The following is a 22,841-nucleotide window of genomic DNA, read 5'->3' as shown; positions in this document are numbered from 1 at the left end:
AGGAATCCTCTCTTCTCATTAGGTGACCAAACTGTCTGAGCTTCAACTTCAGTATCTGTCCTTCCAAAGAACAGTCACGGTTGATTTCCTTTAGGCTCGACTGATTTGATCTCCATGCAGTCCATGGGACTCTCAAGAGTCTTCTCCAGCACTTACAGTGAATTATTCCAAGTGGAGCTTCCTTGAATAGTTGCAAATGCTTCTTCCCAGATTTCTCCCCACCTGGCTTGAGCTGAGGCTATGGGAGGAGCTGCCAACAGGCTTCCCTTTGGTCTCTCGTGGGTTTATTCCCTTCCATTCCTTTCCCAGTCTCCCCCCAAATCTTTTACACATGTCAAAGTCAGCTGATATAGTAGTTAAGGTATTTGGACTGGGAACCAGTAGAGCCAAGTTCTAATCCCTCTTCAACCCTGGAGACCATCTGGGTGATTTGGGGGCCTGTCCCCCTCTCTTTCAGCTCAACCTACCCCACAGGTTGATTGTTGTGGCAAAAAAAATAGGAGGAGTGGAAGCAAGACTGGGGAGGAAACATCTAACTAGTAAAATAAATAGCTACTGTAAAGGCAGGGCGATAGGCAGGTAGAAGAATGCAGAAGGTTAGAAAGTACCTACAACTCTAGAGTAGGAATCCTGATCTCCTCTGATCTGTTGTCATTGGTCACAACCCAGGATTCTTCCTTCACTTGCCCATCAGTAACTATAAACACTTCAGCTTTCCAGCAGGTTTCCTGCCCAACCTTGATGATAAAATTTGCATTTACTCATAACATTGTTATCTGGCAGTTTTACCGCTGAAAACAATCCCCAAATAGAAATCACTTTAAGAAAAACAACAGTTTATGGTAAGTTGAAGTTCCTTAAAAACAAATTCAATAAAAACACATATGTACATGTACACATCACACACACACACACACACACACACACACACACACACAGAGAGAGAGAGAGAGAGAGAGAGAGAGAGAGAGAGAGAGAATACCCATTATAGATGTAATTGTTGCACTTTTTCCTTTTCTATAATTATTTGCAATATTTTTTTATTTTCTATAATTGTTTGCATTATTTTTTTCTTTCCTTGAAGGTTTCATTTTTTTTATTAAAGGCAAATTATTATTAAATGAATCATTCAACAAAAACTTTAAAGAAATATGGCTCCAGGCTCTTCTTCCTAGATTTCCCCTGCTCCAAATGTCAAGGACTGACCTGCTTGCTCTCTCCCTAATGTGTAGGGTTTTTGTAGAAGACACGCAGGGACCTCTCAACTGCCCTGGCTCCTGGTCCTCTGGCAATCTTCAGTTTGGAAACCGTCATGCCCAATTCTGTGTTGCTTCAATATTATACCAACAACTATCATTAATTCCCCACCATCCCGTCAGAGCTGAAGAAGCGAATGAGAAGCGAAACATTTTTCAAAGAAAAACAAGAAAAGTCCAGTTGTCTCCTGAAAAAGCAGCTTTGGGATAACTGTCATTAATATATTAGGTGCACCTTGACTCACTTTTGAGACAAAAAAATGAAGAATACTGTCCTATCGTTTGATCCCATCCCTTCTAATTTTATCACGAGGTCAACGTCTGTTTCTCTTCAAGATATTTGCTCCATGAAATATAGAAATTACAGTGACTCACCCCACAGAGGCTAAGCAGATAGGCAGGTAATTAAATCAACTGACAATATCAACATTTTAATCTTATTCAGACTGGTAGTCTGGATAGAACATTAGCTCAACAGAGAATGAATCCTATGAACTTTATCCAGCAAGGTTTTTTTTCCATCCAGAGAAGAAGAATATTCGATTCCAACTGTTATTCTGTTATTCTCCTGCCTCTGTTCCCACTAGTTTTTCTTCCTAAAGCATTAAATCCTTACATATCTGAAAGCTTTTGAAGATAATCCTGGACAGAATAAAGGAAGAAAAACTACAAGTAGTCCTCACTTAGTGACTGCCTCATTTAGTGACTTTGCAAAGTTACTAAATGGTACCAAAAACCCACTTAGCAACCAGCCCTCACATATATATATGCCAAGGAACACTGAAATAAAATTGCAAGCACTGTCATTGCCGTGTGATTTTCACTTCGCAACAGCTTTGCTTTGTTTCACAATAATTTCTTCAATGTTCCAAAACGTTCACCTAAAGACTAACAGAAGCAGCAATCAAGCAAAAAAGATAAAGAGGAAAGAGAGAGAGAGAGAGAGATAACAGTGCAGAAAGAGATAATGAAAAAGAAAGAAAAACCAAAGCATATACAAAGAATGACTTCCAACTTCTTCCAAGGATATATAAAAAAATATTTATATTCAGCTCTTAGTTTAAGCATCTGGAAGAGCTTTTCTACTGGCCTTTTGTAATTAAACATGGAGTAGAAGAGCAGAAGGATCACCACATTCATGACCCCAGTGTGCCAAGACTTGGAGACCCTCCAAGGTCCCTTCCAGTTCTATTCTATTCTATTCTATTCTATTCTATTCTATTCTATTCTATTCTATTCTATTCTATTCTATTCTATTCGTGACATATTGTATTAACACAGATGTTACCATTAGCAGATTTAATGAAATAAAACTCGGACATATTTTTTTTTACCTGTTTAGAGACATAGGGAGGGGATAGATTCCTTGCTTTTAAAAATACATACTTTATTGTAATGGATCCGGCTTGGGATATCCATGAGTTTTGTTTTAATAGCGAAAATGACCTGTCTAGTGACAGTGAAGGGATCATTTTGTGCCACCTTCCTATCAACCGATGGGGCAATATCATTGTGAAAACAAAGGCAAAACCTGGTTCCAGTATTTGAGGGGCTGCCACAAAGAAGGGGGGGGTGAACCTATTCTCCAAAGCACCTGAATGTAGGCCAGGAAGCAATGGATGAAAACTAATCATAGAGAGAACTAACCTGGAAACAAGGAGAAATTTCCTAACAGAACAAATAATCAGTGGAATGGCTTTCCTCCAGAAGTTGTGGATGCTCCCTTAAGGGAGGTTTTCAAGAAGAGAGTGGAAGAGATTGGACGAAATAGTATAGGGTCACCTGCTTGGGAAAGGGTTGGCTTGGATGACCTTCAAGATCCCTTCCAACTCTGTTGTTATTTCGGCATTTTTCAATATGAAACAGATTTCTTTCTAGGGAACGATCAATCCTAGCCAGATTTCTTTTTCATTACCAACATCATGTCCTCTCCACACAGGCTGGGTATGTCTAGTTTAATGAAGAGAAGGACGAGGGAGGACATGATAGCAGTGTTCCAATATCTCAGGGGCTGCCCCAAAGAAGAGGGAGTCAAGCTATTCTCCAAGGCGCCTGAAGGCAGGACAAGAAGCAACAGGTGGAAACTGACCAAGGAGAGAAGCAACCTAGAACTAAGGAGAAACTTCCTGACAGAACAATTAACCAGTGGAACATCCTGCCTCCAGAAGGGGTGAATGCTCCAACACTGGAAGTTTTTAAGAAGAGACTGGACAGCCATTTGTCTGAAATGGTATAGGAGTTCCTGCCTGAGCAGGGGGTTGGACTAGATGACCTCCAAGGTCCCTTCCAACGTTGTTGTTGTTGTTATTATTATTATGGATCATCGCACAGTCAGCCAGATGTTCAGACTGGATTTGGCATTTTGTCTACCTATCGAGTCCTTACCCAGGACCTGGGATAGGCATTATTATTATTATTATTATTATTATTATTATTATTATTATTATTATTATTATTATTATTATACCTGTTTACATCCCGAGCAGGTACCATCAGTTGCAGTATTGCCAGGGGAAAAGTTGAGTTCTACAGCACCCTTGGAGCTTTCTGTTTTTTACTCTCCAGGAGGGCTTGCAGTGTGAGCAAGCAGGGCCAATTTAGTCAAAGGCAGCTAATGATGAAACAAAAGGAGCTGTTCAACTTATTTTATATCTGCCAGAACCCTGGCTGCAGGCTGCAATTTTCTGTACAACAGCCCTCATGCCAGTTCTTCTCATTTGGCCTGCAAGCACCCTGCTGATTTTAATGGATTGGGCTTGGAACACCCAGGGTGAACCAGGAAAGTGCTCAACAAGAAAACACCCTGGCAATAAAGCTTGAGATCTAATCAAACTTTGCAGAGGCAATAAATTAGCCCTTTAAATATATTAAGCTTTCAGGAGCTATTAACATAAGCATTCATTGCTCATTTATTTTCTGTTAGCTTGGAGCGCTGCCTTATCAAAAGCTTTCATTCTTTCTTTCTTTCCTTTTTTTTTAAAAAAAGATTGATTTTATTAAAAGTCTTTAAAACAAAAAGTAATGCGAACTAATATAAAGTAAGGAAGAAAAAAGAAATCAAAGGGAAACTAAAAGGGCGAGAAAGAAAGAAAGAAAAAAAGATACGGAGAGATGGCTTCTAATCTTCTTTCCAGCAGTTCCAAGTACAATAATAAATTTACCTCTTTCTCTAAAGTCACATTGTGACTCTCTTCTTTCTATAATGTATCCTGTCTAATCATCAAAACCATAAATCGTAAGCTCATTTTTTTTCTAGCTTACATCAAAAAAAAAAAAAGTCCATAAGAGGTTTCCACCCAGCAATAAATTGAAACTTCGATTTTCTTTAATCAAAGAAGTCCATTTTACCATCTCAGCAAGTTCCATCATCTTCTCCAATGGTTCCTCCTTTGTTGGTAGCTATTGCCAAATCATTCCATCTTCCCAAACACTCCATTTCTGAGCGATTTCTTAATTAGGGGAAGGAGGGAGTCCAAGGAGGATTAAACATTGCTCATACTTGGTATACCAAAGAAATGTTTATTCTTTTCTGGAAAAATGGCAAAAAAGAGAGGAAGGAAAGTATTTTTCTTTCTTTCTTTCTCTCTTCCTTCCTTTCTTCCTTCCTTCCTTCCTTCCTTCCTTTCTTTCTTTTTCTTTCTTCCTTCCTTCCTTCCTTCCTTTCTTCCTTCCTTCCTTCTCTTCCTTCCTTCCTTCCTTCCTTCCTTCTTTCTTTCTTTCTTTCTTTCTTTCCTAAATGCCCAAACCAGGACAGTCCTGACAGATGTTTCACTGCTTCTGCTAATAAGGACGGCACATGGCCTATGCACTGCTTTTATTACCTGGGACGATGGGTAGGGGAAAACAGTTTGCCTAACCCATCCCAGCTCTGGCGGCACCCGTGCCGTGATGACCACTGCTGCTATGCATGAGCGAGTCACATGCATGGCCATCCACTGGCAATTTCTAGGTGCCATCAGCTGTAGCATCAGCGGTGTAACTTAACACAGCCCTTCCTCCCACCTGCTTCACCCCATGCTTCTCTTCCTCCATGTCTGTTTCCCTGTGAGCTCGCTTGGAACATGGGTTTAGCACTTTTTCAAAAGACTGCTAGACTCATGTTTAAAAATAGCCCAACTGATCACAGGTGTGAAGGAGGAGTGTGCCAAGCAGCAGCATCAGAGAGACCCCTTACGACTTTGTTATCGTCCATGTGACTTATTCACAGGTGGATAAATCTCGTTGCTTAACCTGTCATTGTAAGCACCCGCCTACCTTCACCCAACCCAACCCTGCTTGGGATGGGCAGAACAATTGGCGATTGTTTTCCTGCCTGCAGGTGGCAGAAGAAACAAAACTGGGGGGAAATCCACCTTGACTCTTCTTTAACTTCTTTAACTTTAGTGTGCCATCACAGTGAGCACATAATGCTGCATGGTTAGAATGCAGTATTGCAGGCTAACTCTACCGACTGCCAGCAGTTTGAGTCTCATCAGCTCAACACTGACTCAGCCTTCCATCCTTCCGAGTTCGGTAAAACGAGGACCTAGATTGCTGGGGGCAACAGGCTGACTCCCTAAACTGCTTAGAGAGGGCTTTAAAAGCACTATGAAGCGGTATATAATTCTAAGGGGGAGAGAGTGAATGAGCAAACAGGGCACTTTGTTACTATAGCTCCAACACAAGTCCCAATTACAGGTAGTCCTTGACTTACAACCACAACTGAACTCAGCATTTCCATGGCTAAGCAACTGTTAAGTGAGTTTTGTTCCATTTTATGACTTTTCTTGCCCTGGTCGTTAAGCGAATCACTGCAGTTTCTGTTGGTAACACAGTTGTTAAATAAATCTGGCCTCCCCTTTGACTTTGCTCATCAGGTGATCATGTGACCCTGGGACGCTGGTAACCGTCATAAATACAGTTGCCGCGCATCCAAATTTTATCACTTTGACCGTAAGAATGCTGCAACAGTCGTTAAGTGTGAGAAATACTCATAAGTCACTTGTTTCAGCGCCGTTGTAATTTCCAACAGTCACTAAACTAATGGTTGCAAATCAAGAACTACCCCTACAATGTTTGATAAGGGGAAAATGGAGTTATAGTACCAGAGTATTAGATACTTAGCACCACAATCAGGATCTATCCCAGTGATGGCGAACCTTTTAGAGACCGAGTGCCCAAAAACTGGCCATGCCTCTGCTCTGCCCCCCATCCCCCACCCCGCCTGCCCGCAGGGCCACTCACCGCCTCCAGGGCCCACCGCAGATTGCCCAGGCAGCCCAGCAGCGCTATGGCGGTCACGCCCTCTGCCCGCACCCTGCAGAATCAACTGTGCATGATGGGGTGTGAGGGCAGAGTCTTGTCTACGCTGCCTGGCTGCCATGTCCTTGGCTCCGCTGCTCTGCGTGGGCCATGCTTGGGGGCGACTCTCCTCCGGGGGGGCTGCTGGTGAGGAGGGGGTCATGGGGGAGGCAAGGCTGGGGCAACGGCACGTGGTCCACAGAGAGGGCTCCGAGTGCCGCCTCTGGCACCCGTGCCATAGGTTCGCCACCACTGATCTATCCTACGATGGATGGCTAGAAAAATAAGATCCCATTCTGGATAGCCAGACCCACCACAAAGCTCCTTCCTCAGTACTCCCAATTTAAATCCAAGTTTCCAATGATTCTAAATGCTTTCTAGCTAGAAGTCGCTCATGGTTTTCCAAGGACAGGAATGGTTTGCAAGGTTAAGCTGGATATGATGGCTCAACAGTGGATGATTATCCCTGTATCGTGAGATGGTGATTTTTTTACTTTTCTTTTCTGAGAAGGATCAGCTGTGATTCGCTGCAATAACTTTGCATTACTGCTAATGGATGCTGCCTCTGGCTGCAGCAGCTGCTTCCCTTGGAGAATTCTTCCAAAGGCTCAATCACATCCCATCCCACTTGCTGAAGCATCCTTGCATTTCGATCTAAGGAAGATGTATTTCATCTAGAATGTACACCAAGTGCCGAGACCTAACAGGAAGGATTTCTGGGAATTTTAACTTTCACAACCCAGAAGAACCTCGCTGGACTCAAGTCAGGGGTGGATAGGACACCAGCAAATATCAAATATCTCCCAAGCCTGTTTTTGGCCCATCAAACCTTCTGACAATTGTTGCTGAAAATGGCCGTCATGATGTCCTATCATTTAAAGGTAGAAAAAAAAAATACAGAAAGATCAGTGTAAGTACTGCACACTATAAACACAGAGGACTATCCTGCAAAGGTCTTTCCCAAACCTGGAAAATGGAAAATCCTAGTTCTGTCCATATGCATGTGAAGACCCAACACCCCACCTCTTTGCAACATTGCCTCTCTCATTATAGCTACCTCCCCATATTAAAATTCCCCCACACCTGTTCTTTTACTTGTAGCTCCAGTCCTTAATGGCTGCCAAGCTGAGAAAGATTGGACTGTACAAAAAGATGGCCAGCCAAACAGTTTCTGCAAAAAGGCTAGGAAATCTACAATGAACGCAGAGCCTCAGATGACCCATTTGGTCTGCATTTATTGCAATCTCATTGCCCCACATGAAATTCAAGGTGATGGGTATGCATTCTAGGGAGGTTGATACAGAAGGTAAAGCAGATTTGTTTTTTATGATGAGTGTCTAAAGGAAATGTAAGTGTGGATAGTGATTGCATCTACTCAATAATACATTTTTTTTTCAATGTACACATAATGCTACAGCTACAGGTCCCGCGATTATCAGGAAGATGTATTCATACACAAGTTGCAGGCTGGGTACAAAACAAGTCCGTAGAAGTGCAAGAGAACATCACAGGAGAAAATGAGAAGATTCAGGTCTGGCTCTGGACCCATCCATGTCCATTTTTCCTACGAGTGGACCAGACAGTATGGCTTTTTGATATTTAAGACAGCAGGAAGAAAGCAGCTGGGACCTCAAGCTCATTGAACAGATGCCAGAGAATACTGAACATGCATCAGCTGGACAGTATGTAACGGAGTCTTAGCTAGGTATTATTATGGTTATGATGGTCTTTGACCATAATAAAAATGTGATTGGTGTCATTACAGTAAGAGGCGCAGTGTTTTGGTTTGCTTGTTTTCATTTTTATGGCATTTCTCTGAGGATGGCTTTTTTCCCCACCTGATTTTTTTTTTTGTCAACGATAGATAGCAAAGAGAACATCAGCAGGAAGTCTTCTCCAAACTGCCTACAAAACAGGATGTAAGTATTTTGAGAGGTCTTTGGATCCTGGTGAGGAAGAACACTCCTGAACAGCGTCAAGATGTCCACTCTCTCTTCTCAGAATTGCCTCCTTGGCAACAGCCCAAAGCATAAGTCAAAACTCCACATTCCCAATTGTGAATCACATGTCTTCAGGCCATCCATAATGGCCACTAGTGTCTTTTCTTGGCCTCACTGGCAATCACGGTCTCTTGCCATCTCCATCCAGGGACAGTGTGTGTGAGTGTGTGTGTGTGTGTGTCTTGATACCTGCAATATGTCTTTGCCCTACACGTCAATGTTGATTTCCCTCCATGCCTCCTAAAATTGACCATGGCGTGGAATACTTGAGAACAAAACAGCCTAAGCAATGTCAGAATTACAGTCTTTCTCCTCCTGAAAAATCTTCTTTTCCTCTAGCTGATGATGCATTTTCAGTCTGTACTACAAAGAAACGTTTAGTGGCTGCAATTCTGAAAGGATGGGAATGACCGTTCCCCAATCTGTACTTTGGACTAACTTCAGTTAAATAGACATCTATCAATAATTCAACTATTGCCATGCATTCATATGGCTATAGTGCCCAGCATCCCAACAGTTCTATATTTTCTACATTGATGAGTTAAATCCTTGCCCCTCTTCATGGGGTAGTGGAAGGACATATTTGGTTCTGGAAAGCAACATTCAGATGGAAGCCAATTCAACCAAAGACAGCAGCATAAACCCTCATTTTGTAGAAATGTTGCCCAGTAGAATACTACAATACTGTCCAATGGGTTAAATTAACATTAGCAGCACTTTCTCTTACTACGTTAGGCTCCATTACAGAAATTAAAATATCCATGGGGAAAACTGGAAGCATTCTGCTTTGTTTTAGACCATCAATGAGAATGAAATGGGTTGTTTATTCAGAGTGAGTGTGTTTGTGTGTGTGTGTGTGTTTACATGCATACTTCAGAACAACATGTGTATTTGTTTGCATGTGCATATATATAATATATATAATGCAAATACAGGCCAGACTTTTTCAAACTGAATAGAAAATCTAAATGACCTGAGAAAAGCATTGGACTAAATGGCCATTGATTCCTCCAATTCCATAAAAAAAAAGAAAGGGATTTGTTTATTCTGAGGCGACAGGAGAAGAGACTGAGCATATGGGCAGGGTGGCTTTAGGATCCCTCAATAAGGCTCTGCCTTCGACCAAACGTGGGGCTGAGGGCTGACGTGTTTCCAAAAGAATTATCTGAACCTTTGATGGGGGAGTGCAATGCTTCTCAGCTTTGGCCACTTGAAGATCGTGTGGACTTCCATTCCCAGAACTGAGTTTGGGGAGTTGAAGACCACACATCTTGAAGTGCCAAAGCTGAGAAGCACTGGACTAGTGGTTCAATTGCATGTCTAGCATCTGGAACATCCAGGTTCAAATTTCTTCTCCATGGAAATGCCTGGGGAGACCTGAGGTCAGAGAGTCTACCTAAGCCCAACCTAAAAAAAGAATTGTGGGGTTTTTTTGTGGGGAAAAATTGGAAGGAGTGTTATGTATTCTATCTTGCTCTTGAAGAAAGGAGAAGATGATGGATGATGGATGGAGATAGATAGATAGATAGATAGATAGATAGATAGATAGATAGATAGATAGATAGATAGATAGATAGATAGATAGATAGATAGATAGATAGATAGATAGATAGATAGATAGTGAGAGAGATAGATGGATAAGATAGAGAGAGAGAGAGAAATTAGAGAGATGAGCAATGATGGATAAGATGGATATAGATAGATAGATAGATAGATAGATAGATAGATAGATAGATAGATAGATAGATAGATAGATAGATAGATAGATAGATAGATAGATAGATAGATAGATAGATAGATAGATAGATAGATAGCTATAACAATTTCCTGGGAAACTGTAGAAATACAGATATCAAGCTATCTGTATTGATGTCTATCTTGATGTTTATACATTCCTTTTAATGTATGAATTTCTCCTATCTAGTAGGCTGTGATGGCTATTGATTAGAACTTTGCACATATTTGTCAGATAAGGGGGGGTATCATGTATTTTGCCTGGCTGCGTGGGCTCCACCATCACTACACAACAGTCCTAGAATCAAGGATTTAACCTTCCTTCAATAGAAGGTCTCTTCTTCTCCCCCTTTTCCCACAAAATATGAGGTATTGGCAGAGAAATATTGGTAGACGTTTTGATTTTCTTCTAAACAGGTCTCTTCACCGTTGACTGGTATTGTGTTTCATCCTCAAGCTGCTCACATCAGGACTTGGTCCCGCGTGTCTGGCAGCCGCAAGGCTAGGAGGCCTCCACCAACCAGAGCAGAAGAAGCCAGAAGAATGGGGATCACTTTGGTGATCCCAACAAAAGAGGCAAAGATGGAGTTTCCCAAGATGGCCCCAACTTTACAGACGCCGGTGAGTATCCCAAAGGCTGTAGCTCTAGATAAGAAGGACAGAAAAATCATAGAAAGGTTTCAGAATGCAAAAGCCAGAGATTCAAGACTCAATTCCTTTAACATATGAACATTTCAATTCCTTTAAATATTTATAATAATTATTTCACCTTCACCTGCATATAACTGGGCACGTCAAGGAAGCCAGAACTAACTACCCAGATTTCAATAGGCATCTTGTGTCAAACACGGAATCCTGAAACCTGCAAAAGGGATTTCCTAACCTCGTTTATGGGGAATTCATTATAGTAGAGCAATCTCTTTGAAACTCTTTGAAACATTTGGTGCAGAGGCAGGAACAGCAGAAGAGAAATAAAAATTCCTTTCTGGACAATAAAGTAGATGTGAGAAAGGGGAAGTTGGCTAGATTACTCAGAGGAGCTTTCAAGCAATACATTTTTTGCATGATNAGGAGTGTTATGTATTCTATCTTGCTCTTGAAGAAAGGAGAAGATGATGGATGATGGACGGATGGAGATAGATAGATAGATAGATAGATAGATAGATAGATAGATAGATAGATAGATAGATAGATAGATAGATAGAGAGAGAGAGAGAGAGAGAGAGAGAGAGAGAGAGAGAGAGAGAGAGAGAGAGAGAGAGAGAGATGGATAAGATATATATAGAGAGAAATTAGAGAGATGAGCAATGATGGATAAGATGGATAGAGATAGATAGATAGATAGATAGATAGATAGATAGATAGATAGATAGATAGATAGATAGATAGATAGATATAACAATTTCCTGGGAAACTGTAGAAATACAGATATCAAGCTATCTGTATTGATGTCTATCTTGATGTTTATACATTCCTTTTAATGTATGAATTTCTCCAATCTAGCAGGCTGTGATGGCTATTGATTAGAACTTTGCACATATTTGTCAGATAAGGGGGGGGTTATCATGTATTTTGCCTGGCTGCGTGGGCTCCACCATCACTACACAACAGTCCTAGAATCAAGGATTTAACCTTCCTTCAATAGAAGGTCTCTTCTTCTCCCCCTTTTCCCACAAAATATGAGGTATTGGCAGAGAAATATTGGTAGACGTTTTGATTTTCTTCTAAACAGGTCTCTTCACCGTTGACTGGTATAGTGTTTCATCCTCAAGCTGCTCACATCAGGACTTGGTCCCGCGTGTCTGGCAGCCGCAGGGCTAGGAGGCCTCCACCAACTAGAGCAGAAGAAGCCAGAAGAATGGGGATCACTTTGGTGATCCCAACAAAAGAGGCAAAGATGGAGTTTCCCAAGATGGCCCCAACTTTACAGACGCCGGTGAGTATCCCAAAGGCTGTAGCTCTAGATAAGAAGGACAGAAAAATCATAGAAAGGTTTCAGAATGCAAAAGCCAGAGATCCAAGACTCAATTCCTTTAACATATGAACATTTCAATTCCTTTAAATATTTATAATAATTATTTCACCTTCACCTGCATATAACTGGGCACGTCAAGGAAGCCAGAACTAACTACCCAGATTTCAATAGGCATCTTGTGTCAAACACGGAATCCTGAAACCTGCAAGAGGGATTTCCTAACCTCGTTTATGGGGAATTCATTATAGTAGAGCAATCTCTTTGAAACTCTTTGAAACATTTGGTGCAGAGGCAGGAACAGCAGAAGAGAAATAAAAATTCCTTTCTGGACAATAAAGTAGATGTGAGAAAGGGGAAGTTGGCTAGATTACTCAGAGGAGCTTTCAAGCAATACATTTTTTGCATGATTCGAATAATAATATACAACAGGATACAAGCTACTGGGACCTTGAAACTAGGATTCTCCAGAAAAGAGGTCAGCGAAAATGAATCACCTTTTATGCGTGGGATACAGCTCTACCGTGATGACGTTCAAGGCGTTCCAGGCTGCGATGCTCGTGCCACAAAAGAGACACTGCCATCCAATCATGGCTGACTCGCTATGGCCAAAGAACAAGAAGAAACAACACACTGCCGAGATCAGCATGGACCCCCCTGCAAGAGAAGGCAAGAAGGAGGAGAGAAATATGAGCTTTGTCAAGATGGCATCCAGAAGTAGGCAATTAAAAGCTCATCCTTTTAAAATGTACAGTGTACAAAGGGCAGGGGTTTAATTGCATTAGGGCTTCCTTGATGTCTCTGCAGACACTTCCTGTTGGGTCTGTCCTAACTGAACAGAACCTGGATGCCCTTTCTGGATCAGGCGACTTCAACGCAAAGAAACTGGGATGAAAGTTCATCTAGAAACATAGAAAACTGACAGCACAAAAAGACCTAGTTTTCCGTTGAGATTTTGGTTTTGGTTTTGTTTTATTTTTAATGTATTATTTTTTAAATATTTTTTTATTTTAATTTATTTTTAATTTTTTTGTTGGATGATGGATATGTGTTTATGCCAAGCATGTTTAAACTCAGTTACGGATAATTGTCCCACCACCTTCTCTGGAGGTTGGTTCCAAGCTTCTACTACTCTTTCTGTGAAGTAATACTTTCTGACATTGCTTTCGAACTTCTTTCCTGTCAGTTTGAAGTTATGCCCCCGTCTTCTTCTTAATATCTAAAGGTAAAGGTTTCCCTCTCCAGCACCCTCCAGGGCAGGGCGCTCATCTCTGTTCCTTGGCCAAGGGAACCAGCATTGTCCAAAGACATTTTCTGTGGTCCTACGGCCAGCACGGCTGGGTGTCAAAGATTGCACGGAATGCTCTGACCTTCCCACCAAAGTGGTACCTCTTTTTATCCGCTTTCATGCTTTTGAACTGCTAGGTGGGCGGGAGCTGAGGAGAGGACGGGAGCTCAGCCCATTGCGCAGAGCTCGGATCTCAAACCCGGGCTGACAAGCTCAGTGTCTTTAAGCATTGAACCATTGTGCCCCCTCGCTTAATATCCACCAAGGAGGAAATAGTCTTGGGGAAGATGATCATGCCAAGAAGACAAATATACAGCTCCGCTTTCTTAGGAAGGCGCCATTTTTTCCCCAACAGGGAAGGGATTTTGCATTGTTCGTTGATTGTTTCAGAAAAGTCTTTAGATACACAACTCCCACCCCTTATTTGGAACCTGAACAGTCCCAGGTGTCTCTCTATTGCATGCCACCTCTGGGTGCCTGGCTCTCCAACCAAGACATGGCAGTCATCACACGAAAGGACGACCAAGTCCACCCTTCCCCTTTGTTACCATTCATCCCCCACTCACCGATCATCTTGATCCTTCCCAATTTGTCCATCAGCAGAGCTGAGATGATATTACCAGGCAAGACAGACAGACTTCCCAAGAAGCTGACCAGGTAAATAAGGAAGTCATTGTCCGTCTCAAAATCCAGCTGGCAACCTCTCTTCTGCCCAAAGTCAGAGATGTTCACAAATTCGCAGTCAATGAATTTATGCTTGTAGAGATCTGTGAAAAGGAAACCATGAATGACCATTGCTGGGAAGCTTTCAAAGCAAGTGAGAAATCTGCAGTGGCTCAGATTGCTGGGCAACAGCCTCTCACTGTGAGGGTAAGAATTATTGGGGTGACTTTTAGTGCACCTCTACCCATGAGGGACACAAGCTTTGCCACCTTCTACATTTCTGAGAGAAATTTAATGAATGAGGGAATAGTGCAAGTGATCTTCCATGAGGTCATATGGGGTCTGGCAAACAAGGCCTCCAAAATTCTTCAGAAGTTTGTAATCTTTACACAATTTCACTATCTGGCCCATATTGCAGTGTATTTAAAAAGATCACTGGGCCCAGAGCTTCATAAATCCCCAATCTAGAAGCCTAATTCTATACATTATTCTGAGAAGGGATATCAGAAATCGTCATGGGATGGCTGCAGGGAGGTTTCAATCCAGGCCAAGGTGGCGGTCACGGGTTCACAGTTCCAGCCTCACCCATGCGCATGTGGCTTTAATGCGACTTTGCAAAAAGAACAAGGCTTAGATTGTGTTGTTGAAACTGTCCTCTGCCCTGGTCTGATGGCCCTTTGAATACTGCCAAATCAAACCGTTAGCATGAAAATCACAAATGATGGCATGGTCTTTCCATCCTCTCCAAAAAAAAAAAAAGAAAGAAAAGCGAATGTTTGAAGCTTAGTCCAGCCATGTCTGCAGAGTTTCATCAAAATACTCAGCATGGGAGCTATGATGGTGTGATCCAAATTCAGTTAAATTATGGTTGCAGGTAGAGCTTGGATTCCACAACTGGAGCTCAGTGGTGCAACCCAAGTGCTGCATCATGACTGTTGTGTTGAATATTTCGACTAAACTCTGCAGACACCCCTGAACTAAATTCCAAACATTCCTTTTTCTTTCTTTTGAAGGAATGGAGTGGGATAGGATAGGATAGGATTAGGATTAGGATAGGATAGGATAGGATAGGATAGGATAGGATAGGATAGGATAGGATAGGATAGGATAGGATAGGATAGGATAGGACAGGACAGGACAGGAAGGACCTTGGAGATCTTCTAGTCCAGCCCCTGCTCAAGCAGGAGAACCTGTACATTTCAGATAAGTGACTGTCTAACCTCTTCTTAAAAGCCTCCAGTGATGGAGCACCCACAACTTCTGGAGGCAAGCTGTTCCACTGGTTAATTGTCCTCACTGTTAGGAAGTTTCTGCTGAATTCCAGGTTGCTTCTCTCCTTGGTTAGTTTCCAACCATTGTTTCTTGTCCTGCCTTCAGGCGCTTTGGAAAATAGCTTGACTCCCTCCTCTTCTTTGTGGCAGCCCCTCAAATACTGGAATACTGCTATCATGTCCCCCCTAGTCCTCCTTTTCTTTAGACTAGCCAAACCCAAGACCAAGATGGAAAGGTCATGTCATCATTTGTGATCTTCATGCTAACAGTTTGAGGGCAGCCCGCCATCTTCACTATTTTGGACTATACAGTGCAGGCCTTCCACCCTCGTCTCTGTCAGTGATTATTCTCCTTCTCTTGCCTGCAAGTTCTGCTCTAAAGTTTTGGCTCTCTGTCTTCTGCTTTTATAGAAATGAAGAGCTCCCCTCCCCGATGTGCAGAAGCACCGTGTGCGTGCGTGCGTACCCATGTGCTCCTCTACGATACATTACCTGTGTCAGAGAAGTTGGTGTTTATCAGAGTGCACTTTTTGAAGAAGGTCTCGCTGGATGTCACGTCTTCAAAATGGCAGTCCTCGAAGAGGGAGTTCTCAAAAGTCACATCGCGCATTTTCATTTGGATGAACCTGAGGATGGATAAGAACTAAGACCTTGCCATCATACTTCATCAGAAAAAAAGCCTTTTTTTATCAGCAAAGAATAGGAGGTAAGAAATACAACAGGCTACAGATCAATCAATCAATTAATAAATTGATTGAACAGACTACGGAATGCATCCAAGATGCAAAAAGTTAAACCAGCATCTTAAAACTTAGAATGCAACCCTTTGTTTCTTCAAGTTATAGAAACCTGGTAATCAAAGGCATTGTTGTTAGTGGAAAGGTTGGAGGGTTTGGATGTTAAGGAAAGTCCATCAAGCTTGCTAAGACTTTCTTTAAAGGCTGGGGGTGGGGATGTTGAGGAAATAACTCAAATCATTCCAGAAGAAGCTGCTGTAATGGGAAACCAGGTGATGTTCAAAAGTTCCCAGTTTTGAAATTATTTCAATCTATGATGACTGTGGCAATATTATTATATGCATAAAGATGGAAAGATTCGATACTACCTACTATGGAGGAATGGATGGTGAAGTTGACAGATTTTGGTGAACAGGATAATTTTGTTGATTAGAGTTTATTGTTTATAGTTTATATGTATTAAACACTCTGTGTTTATGGGTGACTGGAAGCCTCTTTTGGACTTGGTGAGTGAAAACTGGGGAAAATATGCTCGTGATTTATGGTTTTAAATGATTGGACACTATATAGAAAGAAGAGACTCATGAAATGCAGTCTAACCATGAATTTCAACAGAAAAGGCTACAGGAACTGCTGTCTCTCATATTGCCACGAGAGGTCAGAATGCCCCAAATAAAAACCAAAAAGTTCTTTTAAGTTGACATCAGCTCGAAGAAACAGGGAAAGAAAGAAAAAATCTGACATCCAAAATAAAGATAAATTTCCTTCAAGCTGAGCTTGACTCCTCGTGCCTCCTGGTGTCAGGCCACAAATGACACAGTGAGATCCTCTTGAGATCAGATCTTTATGGGCTTACACTTAATAAAATCTAGCCAAACTAAAGATATAACTATATAACTATATATATATGGCTGAGGAATTCTGGAAGTTGAAGTCCACAAGTCATAAAAGGGCCAAGTTTGAAGACCCCTGGATTAGATCATTGTCTGGGCTCCAGCTTTTCCTTCCAAGGTCATGTCCACCTTCAAAAGGTATCACTCAATGGAACCAAGTCTCCAATTTGTGGCGACCTTGGGTGGTCGCCTGAAGTGCTAAGCCAGTTCAAACTTAGTTAGCATTTGGGTTAGGAAAGTCTGGGCAAAAGGCCAGACAATGAAGGAAGCAATAACGAGCCACTTCTGTATTGACAAGAAACTGTTCATGTAGCCCCCAGAAATGAGTTGATCTAGAAGGATTTTTTTTTTCACTTAATCAAATAGAAGGAGAAAAGTATTACATCCATGCGGAATAATCATATTAAGTGGAGTTAAATTAATTTAAAGGCCTAATGGCAGCCCTTAACCCCTACATGATCGCTGGCTGCATATCAGCCAAATGTGCAATGTATTTCAATAAAGATTTTTCTGGCCATCAGTTTTTGTTATCAGTTATATTATTATTTAACATACTGCTCTCTCTTCTATTGGAATATACCGTTTATTAAAATAGCACATCGTGTCTGAAGTGAGTAGGATAAAACCATAATATGGTATGAAGACACACACACACCCAGGGTCTTCATCTTCTCCCCCCAGTTTTAAAAGTGAGTATCTCCCTGTTGACCCTTAATTAAGAGATGGGCTTTCTGGAGCCATTTTCTCAATCTAGAGATAATATGAACTTTCTAGGCACAACCCATCAACTCAATCTAGCTCATTTTTCACACTCAAGTCCTCCCTGTGGTTGCAGGGAAGAAGTAATTGAGTAGTAAAAGAGATGGGATGCCTAAGGAAACTCTCTCTTTTTTGTGAGTCCTTTCTAAGTCTTCAGTGTCTATATCAGGAGAGTCAAGAATTAGTTAGCACCTTGGTTAGTAAGATATGGCTGCTGGGGAGAAGTTGGTTTAACCCTGTTCCAGTTGGGATGTGTTTCAGATGAAATCTAACTACTGAGAAGGAATTGATTGGATCAATGAACTTCTTTCAATTGAACCCTCAGTCAATGATTGGAGCTGGAAGAGGATTCACATACAAAGGTGGATCTCCACCTTGTATGACAAGGGTCTTCAAACTTGGCCCTTTTATGACTTGTGGACTTCAACTCCCAGAATTCCTCAGCCAGGCACATGTGCCTGGCTGAGGAATTCTGGGAGTTGAAGTCCACAAGTCATAAAAGGGCCAAGTTTGAAGACCCCTGTTGTATGAGTTCCACCACTTGGAATATCTGAGATAACATGGTGTAGCCCTAGAGCTTTAGGGGGATGATCATTAGGGGGCAGTGGTTAGAATGCAGTACTGCAAGCTATTTCTATTGACTGCCGGCTGCCTGTAGTTCGGCAGTTCAATTCTCACTGACTCAAGGTTGACTCAGCCTTCCATCCTTCCGAGGTTGGTAAAATGAGAACCCGGATTGTGGCCAGAGAGGGTGGCAAGATGCTGACTCTGTAAACCACTTGGAGAGGGCTGTAAAGCACTGTGAAGTGGTATATATAAGTCTAAGTGCTATTGCTACCATTGCAGGTTGGGACACTCACCTGTCATTCTTGAATGTCCAATTCACATAGCGCTGGTTTCTGAGATTAAAGTCAAAGGTGAAATCCTTCACTACTTCTGGCTCGAAAGTCTTCCTCTCCGACTTATATGCTTCCTCTTGGTAATACCGTATCATATCAGGGAACCAGACAATCAGGCCATAATAACTGTGGAGAAGTTGAAAATATCAGTTGCATTCCTTTTCTTGCTGACCCAAAGAGGTCTCCCACAGTTTTAAAACTGGAAGCAGAAGCTGGCTACGTGTCTAAATTCTGTAAGTTCACTCCCAGTCCCCAAATGTACATTAAAAACTTGCTGCCCTGATCTGCGTAGGCATTTTATTTTATTTTGTTATTATGGCTAATGGTTCTAAAGTACAACTACATAAAGAAGCTATTCCCCCCCCCAAAAAAAAAACAGTTCAACCCTCCAAAATATACTGCATATCTGAATCTTTATGGTCTCATCCAGTGGTGGGATTCAGCCAGTTCGCAGCACTTCGGCAGAAACGGTAGCTAATTTTTTGTTGCTCAGGCCCAGAATCAACTTCCAGAAGTGGCATCCAGACAGAGAACTGGTTGTTCACATATTTAAATCCCACCACTCCTTCCTTCCTTCCTTCCTTCCTTCCTTCCTTCCTTCCTTCCTTCCTTCCTTCCTTCCTTCCTTCCTTCCTTCCTTCCTTCCTTCCTGTGGTGGGATTCTGCAGAGCAGAATTTCGAGAGATTTCAGTTTTGAAAAATATGCAGGGAGGCATCAGCTAGCGTTGATTTCATAGCTGATATGTTGGACATTCTCACTGCAGATCAAAGAGGAAGGATAATGTTCTACAAACCTAAAAAACAACAATGCTAAGACACCCACCTTAAGGCCATTGAAAACCAGACAACGGACAGTAATAGTGTGTTCATTCTGTACTGTGCTGTCAGACAATAAACCACATTGTCCATTACCTATAAAATCCAAAAAAAGTAATCACAAAAAATAAGTAACTCTTGGTAAAAGCAGTGGCAATCTCAAATTAATTCAGTGACATTGATGACCTTAATTTATTCTATAATTTGTTATGATTTCTTTCATATTACAAAAGGCATCTTCAATTAAGCTATTCATTCAGCTAGGTGAAAATTCTTACGTTTAATCAACCTCACTCATAGGCTGACAGTTTTGTGTGAACTAATGTTTGTTGGATCACACCATGTGTTAGGATATGATTTGATTTGGTTGATCTTAGTTTAAGGCAATATATGGACCACAGTGACATATTCAACAAATCATGGTTAAACAATTATGACCAAGCAAAATATGCAACCACGTGGTCATAGAATATCTTCAACCACATGGTCATAGATCCCAGAATAGTTTCATCCCAAGGATTATTCATTGGAAGGAAAGCAGAATATATTGTTGAATTAGGACATCACAGCTCACTGGTTTGTTTCTTTCCTATAATATATTAAATTGTGACTGAAGGTGTGATAGCAACCTTAGCCATTGTCTTCATGTACTTGTTTGTTTCTTAAGCCATAAAACGACTTGTTTGTTTGAACATTGCATGTTACCGGTATGTGTTTTACTAATTCAGGTTGTTGAGTTGTATGGATCCAAACTCTTGGATGTGTTTTGCTTAGTTACCCTTATTCCATACCTGTCTGATGATAGTCATGGCTCTAACAAACCAACGTTGGTACCATGTTCCTGTTGAGCTCTGTATTTCAATAAACTCATCAACCTGCTTGGGAGTTTTTATTTGAGCTACCTGAAGAAGAAAAAAATGAGGTAGAATTTACAAAACTCATCATCACTAGCTGCCTCTTCAAACGTGGCCTAGTTTGTGTTAGCAACTTCAGAAAGGCTAAAGAAGGCATACGGCCCATTCTCATGTCTGAACTGCTAATCCCCTGGAAGCCAGAATTGTTTGGGACTACACAAAACAAAATGTTGCCACATTCAATGGGGGTTTCCTTCAAGATAAGCACATACACCTAACCAGTGCTTTTTTTCTAAAAAAAAAAAAAAAAAAAAAAGGTGCCAGAACTCACACACGTCATACAACCCTCCATGCCTACCCCACAAGGTTCCATCCAAAAAAGGTGCCGGAACTCCGTTCTGGGCGTTCTATGAGAAAAAAAGCCCTGCACCTAACATTTTCTCTGGATCTACTCCATCTTTTAGAAAGGATGAATATGTGGCCAAGATCCTTGGTCTGAAGGAAAGAGGCACGTTTACTTACTTATCTTCTATTCTCTTACAGCATCTCCTACCGTCAGGTTTGATTGGGATGTACAAATGATAATTTAAAAAAAAAGGAAGGAACCACTCCAAGAGAGAGTTTGCGGAGCTCATATATGTACACAAAGAACATTGAACAGGAAATGATAATTCCTGATATGGTCACTTATTCAGGTTCTGGCTGCCATCATGTAATTTCCCATGTTGGATTGGATGCTCAAAATAATAACAATATTGGTAATAAAAATGCCAAATCTGGTCTGAACATCTGGCTGATTGTGAGACCAACCATAATAATTTTTAAAATACAGGCATTTTAAAAATGGCAAAAATTGAACGAGATTTTGACATTCTCATTGAATACCTGTTAAGATCTGTTGTCGTACCAGAACAAAACGTATTTATAGGATTTCAGGCAAAAGTACCAACATCTTCTAAGATCTGAGCCATTTTTGTTTTGTTTTTTGTTTTTAATCCATTTTTATTTATGAGGTAACATCCCAATTTTCCCAGAAAGTCTTTTTTTATTCATTACTATTACCATTTACTAGTTAAGTGATCCCTCCTCAGTGTGGATGTGAGATCTTCTCAACAGTTACCAGGTTGGGAAAAGCAACTACACATACATTTGGCTTGAGGTCTACATTGACATCTCTGGGAAAAAAGATGACCATCTAATTTGCCCTTCCATTAACTTGGTTCCTTCTAGAAGTGTTATAACTAGAACACCCATCATCCTCAGCCCAAGGAGTCATTATGAGAATGATAGGAAGCATAGCATAAGACATCTGGAGGTCTGCTTTAGATTACATGGGGATTACACTTTGGCATAAAGCACAAGAAGAGACTTGAAGGAAAAACAATGTCCACAGTGATGCTGATATCTTTTTAAAGAAGAGATCTGATTCAGGGCATTTATCAAAAAATGGATTACCCTTTGGCCCAAGTCTGTCTAGGTCTAGGAGAAAGAAGAAATCATTTAGATCCAGCTCACCGTGAATACCCTTTCTGGTTCTCCCTTGGCCCTCATGTTGACATCATGGACTTGCTTAAGGATCATCCACGCTTCATCATGCTTACCAATCTGGAAAAACCACAGGAGAGAAAGTCAGAAGTTCCATATTGTACACCAGGGGTCTTCAATCTTGGCCCTTTTATGACTTGTGGACTTCAACGCCCAGAATTCCTCAGCCAGGCACGCTGTTGTTGACTCAGCATATGTTATGAGCCTTAGCACAGAGTTATCCCCTTTTTACTCTGCCGTGCATCTGTATCTTTAGCCACAAGAGAAAATCCTGCATAACAATCTCTCTTTCTGACATGGAGAAAAGGAGAATTCAGTGTACAGAACTTTCTATATTTTCGTAGCTGGAGTAGAGTTTGTCATCCTATTATTTTTAGTCTCAGTTAAGCCCATTTCTGGACTTCTGTCTAACTTTCAGTCTCAAACTAGCAAGGAAGCACGTTTCTGCTTTGCACCCCCTTTTTTCAAATCTGTCCCAAAAAAGGGGAGAGGATTCAGAGTGATCCCATGGTTGCCCACTCTGTGCAACATAAAATACGTTTGTCTCCTTTTCCAGATCAGATTGCTTACCTCTAACAAAAAACGTGGGCTTTCTGGCATGAATTTCAAAGCCACAAGTGACGCTATGCAAGGGAGGGAACAGACCACCACAAAAACCCTCCAGCTGTGGAAGTGGTAATGGGTCCCCATACTGAACCCCCATCCTGTAAGGGAGAAAGAGGACAGGAAGAATAGAATACAATGGATCAGGGCCAGTACAGATGTCAGACATTCCAGGTTGAAGGTTTTGGGAGATGATAGATAGATAGATAGATAGATAGATAGATAGATAGATAGATAGATAGATAGATAGATAGATAGATAGATAGATAGA

General features: G+C 41.3%; 1 protein-coding gene across 1 annotated transcript; it reads right to left on the bottom strand.

Moving 5' to 3' along the window:
• Positions 1-12,046: 12,046 nt before the first annotated feature.
• Positions 12,047-22,671, bottom strand: LOC107294939 (synaptic vesicle glycoprotein 2B; the record flags this gene model as incomplete). The annotated part of the gene is made up of 9 exons (XM_015824217.1): positions 12,047-12,230; positions 12,740-12,899; positions 14,097-14,297; positions 15,957-16,090; positions 18,714-18,878; positions 19,576-19,664; positions 20,360-20,470; positions 21,938-22,027; positions 22,538-22,671. Coding segments are annotated over 9 exons (1,268 nt in total), but the record flags the coding sequence as incomplete, so codon positions are not given.
• Between the last annotated feature and the right edge of the window lie 170 nt (positions 22,672-22,841).

The sequence above is a fragment of the Protobothrops mucrosquamatus genome, unplaced genomic scaffold (assembly GCF_001527695.2).
Source record: "Protobothrops mucrosquamatus isolate PMUCROS unplaced genomic scaffold, P.Mucros_1.0 scaffold2162, whole genome shotgun sequence".
Lineage (NCBI taxonomy): Eukaryota > Metazoa > Chordata > Lepidosauria > Squamata > Viperidae > Protobothrops > Protobothrops mucrosquamatus.
This window is presented reverse-complemented; position numbering and strand designations above follow the sequence as displayed.